The sequence below is a fragment of the Oncorhynchus kisutch genome, unplaced genomic scaffold, assembly GCF_002021735.2.
Source record: "Oncorhynchus kisutch isolate 150728-3 unplaced genomic scaffold, Okis_V2 scaffold180, whole genome shotgun sequence".
NCBI lineage: Eukaryota > Metazoa > Chordata > Actinopteri > Salmoniformes > Salmonidae > Oncorhynchus > Oncorhynchus kisutch.
The window spans coordinates 60,001-67,500 of NW_022262127.1; the positions used below are offsets into that span (position 1 = coordinate 60,001).

General features: G+C 44.3%; 1 protein-coding gene across 1 annotated transcript in view; it reads left to right on the forward strand.

Annotated features, from left to right (window-relative positions):
* The window catches only part of LOC116360705 (armadillo-like helical domain-containing protein 3), a 64,757-nt gene that overhangs the window by 53,419 nt on the left and 3,838 nt on the right, over window positions 1-7,500 (forward strand). The window contains 1 exon segment of the mRNA XM_031815676.1: window positions 4,357-4,439. Within this exon segment, the coding sequence (XP_031671536.1) occupies window positions 4,357-4,439 (83 nt within the window).

Here is a 7,500-nt window from a genome sequence, read left to right on the forward strand (position 1 = left end):
AATTGTGTCTGTGTGTGTGCGTCCATGAATTATGCTTGCGGCTGGCGCGCGCGCGTGTGTCAGTCAGTGTGTGTGTGTGAATGTCTCTCTCTCCATGAATTATGCCTGCGGCTGGCGTGTGTGTGTGTGTGTGTGTGTGTGTGTGTGTGTGTGTGTGTGTGTGTGTGTGTGTGTGTGTGTGTGTGTGTGTGTGTGTTTGTGTGAATGCTTCCATGAATTATGCCTTAATAAAAGCACTGCTTTATAAATGTCTTCATCTCTTCAGCTCTGCAGCTTCCTGCACTAACAGAATACCCTCAGTATACTAACAGAATACCCTCAGTATACTAACAGAATACCCTCAGTATACTAACAGAATACCCTCAGTACACTAACAGAATACCCTCAGTATACTAACAGAATACCCTCAGTATACTAACAGAATACCCTCAGTATACTAACAGAATACCCTCAGTACACTAACAGAATACCCTCAGTACACTAACAGAATACCCTCAGTATACTAACAGAATACCCTCAGTACACTAACAGAATACCCTCAGTACACTAACAGAATACCCTCAGTATACTAACAGAATACCCTCAGTATACTAACAGAATACCCTCAGTATACTAACAGAATACCCTCAGTACACTAACAGAATACCCTCAGTACACTAACAGAATACCCTCAGTATACTAACAGAATACCCTCAGTACACTAACAGAATACCCTCAGTACACTACCAGAATACCCTCAGTACACTAACAGAATACCCTCAGTACACTAACAGAATACCCTCAGTATACTAACAGAATACCCTCAGTATACTAACAGAATACCCTCAGTACACTAACAGAATACCCTCAGTACACGAACAGAATACCCTCAGTATACTAACAGAATACCCTCAGTATACTAACAGAATACCCTCAGTGCACTAACAGAATACCCTCAGTACACTAACAGAATACCCTCAGTATACTAACAGAATACCCTCAGTATACTAACAGAATACCCTCAGTACACTACCAGAATACCCTCAGCTCACTAACAGAATACCCTCAGTACACTAACAGAATACCCTCATGACACTAACAGAATACCCTCAGTACACTAACAGAATACCCTCAGCTCACTAACAGAATACCCTCAGCTCACTAACAGAATACCCTCAGCACACTAACAGAATACCCTCAGTACACTAACAGAATACCCTCAGTACACTAACAGAATACCCTCAGTACACTAACAGAATACTAACAGAATACCCTCAGTACACTAACAGAATACCCTCAGTACACTACCAGAATACCCTCAGTACACTACCAGAATACCCTCAGTACACTACCAGAATACCCTCAGTACACTAACAGAATACCCTCAGTATACTAACAGAATACCCTCAGTATACTAACAGAATACCCTCAGTACACTAACAGAATACCCTCAGTATACTAACAGAATACCCTCAGTACACTAACAGAATACCCTCAGTATACTAACAGAATACCCTCAGTATACTAACAGAATACCCTCAGTACACTAACAGAATACCCTCAGTATACTAACAGAATACCCTCAGTATACTAACAGAATACCCTCAGTACACTAACAGAATACCCTCAGTACACTAACAGAATACCCTCAGTACACTAACAGAATACCCTCAGTACACTAACAGAATACCATCAGTACACTAACAGAATACCCTCAGTATACTAACAGAATACCCTCAGTATACTAACAGAATACCCTCAGTACACTAACAGAATACCCTCAGTACACTAACAGAATACCCTCAGTACACTAACAGAATACCCTCAGTATACTAACAGAATACCCTCAGTACACTAACAGAATACCCTCAGCTCACTAACAGAATACCCTCAGTACACTAACAGAATACCCTCAGTACACTAACAGAATACCCTCAGTACACTAACAGAATACCATCAGTACACTAACAGAATACCCTCAGTATACTAACAGAATACCCTCAGTATACTAACAGAATACCCTCAGTACACTAACAGAATACCCTCAGTACACTAACAGAATACCCTCAGCTCACTAACAGAATACCCTCAGCTCACTAACAGAATACCCTCAGCTCACTAACAGAATACCCTCAGCTCACTAACAGAATATCCTCAGTACACTACCAGAATACCCTCAGTACACTACCAGAATACCCTCAGTACACTACCAGAATACCCTCAGTACACTACCAGAATACCCTCAGTACACTACCAGAATACCCTCAGTACACTAACAGAATACCCTCAGTACACTAACAGAATACCCTCAGTACACTAACAGAATACCCTCAGTACACATACCCTCAGTACACTAACAGAATACCCTCAGTACACTAACAGAATACCCTCAGTACACTAACAGAATACCCTCAGTACACTAACAGAATACCCTCAGTACACTAACAGAATACCCTCAGCTCACTAACAGAATACCCTCAGCTCACTAACAGTGTGTTGTCTGTTCAGACCCTCAGTAACAGTGTGTTGTCTGTTCAGACCCTCACTAACAGTGTGTTGTCTGTTCAGATCCTCAGTAACAGTGTGTTGTCTGTTCAGACCCTCACTAACAGTGTTGTCTGTTCAGACCCTCAGTAACAGTGTGTTGTCTGTTCAGACCTTCAGTACAGTAACAGTGTGTTGTCTGTTCAGACCCTCAGTAACAGTGTGTCATCTGTTCAGACCCTCAGTAACAGTGTGTTGTCTGTTCAGACCCTCAGTAACAGTGTGTCGTCTGTTCAGACCCTCAGTAACAGTGTGTTGTCTGTTCAGACCCTCAGTAACAGTGCGTTGTCTGTTCAGACCCTCAGTAACAGTGCGTTGTCTGTTCAGACCCTCAGTAACAGTGCGTTGTCTGTTCAGACCCTCAGTAACAGTGTGTTGTCTGTTCAGACCCTCAGTAACAGTGTGTTGTCTGTTCAGACCCTCAGTAACAGTGTGTTGTCTGTTCAGACCCTCAGTAACAGTGTGTTGTCTGTTCAGATCCTCAGTAACAGTGTGTTGTCTGTTCAGACCCTCACTAACAGTGTTGTCTGTTCAGACCCTCAGTAACAGTGTGTTGTCTGTTCAGACCTTCAGTACAGTAACAGTGTGTTGTCTGTTCAGACCCTCAGTAACAGTGTGTCATCTGTTCAGACCCTCAGTAACAGTGTGTTGTCTGTTCAGACCTTCAGTACAGTAACAGTGTGTTGTCTGTTCAGACCCTCAGTAACAGTGTGTCGTCTGTTCAGACCCTCAGTAACAGTGCGTTGTCTGTTCAGACCCTCAGTAACAGTGCGTTGTCTGTTCAGACCCTCAGTAACAGTGCGTTGTCTGTTCAGACCCTCAGTAACAGTGCGTTGTCTGTTCAGACCCTCAGTAACAGTGTGTTGTCTGTTCAGACCCTCAGTAACAGTGTGTTGTCTGTTCAGACCCTCAGTAACAGTGTGTTGTCTGTTCAGACCCTCAGTAACAGTGTGTTGTCTGTTCAGATCCTCAGTAACAGTGTGTTGTCTGTTCAGACCCTCACTAACAGTGTTGTCTGTTCAGACCCTCAGTAACAGTGTGTTGTCTGTTCAGACCTTCAGTACAGTAACAGTGTGTTGTCTGTTCAGACCCTCAGTAACAGTGTGTCATCTGTTCAGACCCTCAGTAACAGTGTGTTGTCTGTTCAGACCTTCAGTACAGTAACAGTGCGTTGTCTGTTCAGACCCTCAGTAACAGTGTGTTGTCTGTTCAGACCCTCAGTAACAGTGTGTTGTCTGTTCAGACCCTCAGTAACAGTGTGTTGTCTGTTCAGACCCTCAGTAACAGTGTGTTGTCTGTTCAGACCCTCAGTAACAGTGTGTTGTCTGTTCAGACCCTCAGTAACAGTGTGTTGTCTGTTCAGACCCTCAGTAACAGTGTGGGTGTTACTCTCTCTTCCCTTCTACCTCCTCTGTCTTTCTATTGTCTCACATACTAATGAGTCTAGCAGAGGGTCTGAACAGTTACAATGTCCTCCTGTCTGTTTGTCCTTCCATTCAGAGACAAGCTGTGGTTGTGTTGTAATTATAATAATATTGTGTGTTTCTCCATTCTGTTTCAGTGGTTGTGTTGTGTTGTAATTATAATAATATTGTGTGTTTCTCCATTCTGTTTCAGTGGTTGTGTTGTAATTATAATAATATTGTGTGTTTCTCCATTCTGTTTCAGTGGTTGTGTTGTAATTATAATAATATTGTGTGTTTCTCCATTCTGTTTCAGTGGTTGTGTTGTAATTATAATAATATTGTGTGTTTCTCCATTCTGTTTCAGTGGTTGTGTTGAAGTGTATTAAAATAATTTTGTGTGTTTCTTTGCCTTCTCTTTTTCCACCAGCTCTGATCAACCTGTTGAAATTCCTGCTGTCCAATGAGACCGTTCTGTTGGCCAAGCACAACATCTTTCACCTGGCTCTACTGGTGAGAACACACATACATCCACTAATATCTACCCCTAGACCCTAACCCATAGCTCCTAACCCCTAGCCCCTAACCCCTAGCTCTTAACCCATAGCTCCTAACCCCTAAACTCTAACCCATAGCTCCTAACCCCTAGCTCCTAACCCATAGCTCCTAAACCCTAGCTCCTAACCCCTAGCTCCTAACCCCTAGCTCCTAACCCATAGCTCCTAACCCCTAGCCCCTAACCCATAGCTCCTAACCCATAGCTCCTAACCCATAGCTTCTAACCCCTAGCTCCTAACCCCTAGCTCCTAACCCCTAGCTCCTAACCCCTAGCTCCTAACCCATAGATCCTAACCCCTAGCTCCTAACCCCTAGATCCTAACCCCTAGCTCCTAACCCCTAGCTCCTAACCCCTAGACCCTAACCCATAGCTCCTAATCCCTAGACCCTAACCCATAGCTCCTAACCCCTAGACCCTTACCCCTAGACCCTAACCCCTGACCCTAACCCCTGACCCTAAGCCCTAGACCTTAACCCCTAGACCCTAGACCCTAGCTCCTAACCCCTAGACTCTAACCCCTAGCTCCTAATCCCTAGACCCTGTTCTGTTGGCTTCTAGCCTATAACACTAGACTGTTCTGTTGGCCCCTGGTCCCTAACACTAGACTGTTCTGTTGGCCGCTAGCCTCTAACACTAGACTGTTCTGTTGGCCCCTGGTCCCAAACACTAAACTGTTCTGTTGGCCGCTAGCCTCTACCACTAGACTGTTCTGTTGCCTCTAGCACTAGACTGTTCTGTTGGCCTCTAACACTAAACTGTTCTGCTGGCCTCTAACACTAGACTGTTCTGTTGGCCTCTAACCTCTAACACTAAACTGTTCTGTTGGCCTCTAGCCTCTAACACTAGACTGTTCTGTTGGCCTCTAACACTAGACTGTTCTGTTTGCCTCTAACACTAGACTGTTCTGTTGGCCTCTAACCTCTAACACTAGACTGTTCTGTTGGCCTCTAACACTAGACTGTTCTGTTGGCCTCTAACACTAAACTGTTCTGTTGGCCTCTAACACTAGACTGTTCTGTTGGCCTCTAACACTAGACTGTTCTGTTGGCCTCTAACACTAGACTGTTCTGTTGGTTCTCTAACACTAAACTGTTCTGTTGGCCTCTAACACTAAACTGTTCTGTTGGCCTCTAGCCTCTAACACTAGACTGTTCTGTTGGCCTCCAGCCTCTAACACTAGACTGTTCTGTTGCCCTCTAACACTAAACTGTTCTGTTGGCCTCTAACACTAGACTGTTCTGTTGGCCTCTAACACTAGACTGTTCTGTTGGCCTCTAACACTAAACTGTTCTGTTGGCCTCTAACACTAGACTGTTCTGTTGGCCTCCAGCCTCTAACAATAGACTGTTCTGTTGGCCCCTGGTCCCTAACACTAGACTGTTCTGTTGGCCTCTAGCCTCTAACACTAGACTGTTCTGTTGTCCTTTAGCCTCTAACACTAGACTGTTCTGTTGGCCTCTAGCCTCTAACACTAGACTGTTCTGTTGGCCTCTAGCCTCTAACACTAGACTGTTCTGTTGCTCTCTAACACTAAACTGTTCTGTTGGCCTCTAACACTAGACTGTTCTGTTGGCCTCTAACACTAGACTGTTCTGTTGGCCTCTAACACTAAACTGTTCTGTTGGCCTCTAACACTAGACTGTTCTGTTGGCCTCCAGCCTCTAACAATAGACTGTTCTGTTGGCCCCTGGTCCCTAACACTAGACTGTTCTGTTGGCCTCTAGCCTCTAACACTAGACTGTTCTGTTGTCCTTTAGCCTCTAACACTAGACTGTTCTGTTGGCCTCTAGCCTCTAACACTAGACTGTTCTGTTGGCCTCTAGCCTCTAACACTAGACTGTTCTGTTGCTCTCTAACACTAAACTGTTCTGTTGGCCTCTAACACTAGACTGTTCTCTTGGCCTCTACTCTCTAACACTAGACTGTTCTGTTGGCCTCTAGCCTCTAACACTAGACTGTTCTGTTGGACTCTAGCCTCTAACACTAAACTGTTCTGTTGGCCTCTAGCCTCTAACACTAGACTGTTCTGTTGGCCTCCAGCCTCTAACACTAGACTGTTCTGTTGCCCTCTAACACTAAACTGTTCTGTTGGCCTCTAACACTAGACTGTTCTGTTGGCCTCTAACACTAAACTGTTCTGTTGGCCTCTAACACTAGACTGTTCTGTTGGCCTCCAGCCTCTAACACTAGACTGTTCTGTTGGCCTCCAGCCTCTAACAATAGACTGTTCTGTTGGCCCCTGGTCCCTAACACTAGACTGTTCTGTTGGCCTCTAGCCTCTAACACTAGACTGTTCTGTTGGCCTTTAGCCTCTAACACTAGACTGTTCTGTTGGCCTCTAGCCTCTAACACTAGACTGTTCTGTTGGCCTCTAGCCTCTAACACTAGACTGTTCTGTTGCTCTCTAACACTAAAACTGTTCTGTTGGCCTCTAACACTAGACTGTTCTGTTGGCCTCTAGCTTCTAACACTAGACTGTTCTGTTGGCCTCTAGCCTCTAACACTAGACTGTTCTGTTGGACTCTAGCCTCTAACACTAAACTGTTCTGTTGGCCTCTAGCCTCTAACACTAGACTGTTCTGTTGGTCTCTAACACTAAACTGTTCTGTTGGCCTTGCTGGTGAGAACACACACACACACAAACACACACACCCTTCCGCTCGTTCATGTTGTATCTGTGTCCGTGTGTTTGAATGTGTTTATAGAGACTGATAGAGTGGTGTGTCAAAGTGTTGAGTGACGAGTTCTGTCTGAGGTCTGTTTCAGTTCCACTATTACAGAATAATCACGGCTTTGATTGTTATGTCATGAATGAATGACATAATGATTTCAGAGCTTTTTAATGTACATTCCGAACATTCTATTGTCTCTGTCAGGTCCACACTGGGTAGACATCAATAGAATAATAGGACATTACTGTGAAATAATGAAATATTACTGTATATTACTTATACTTATTTTCAACATTATCTCTGTTCAGGCAGTAGCAGTCAGCCAGCCAGACAACGTTATCTC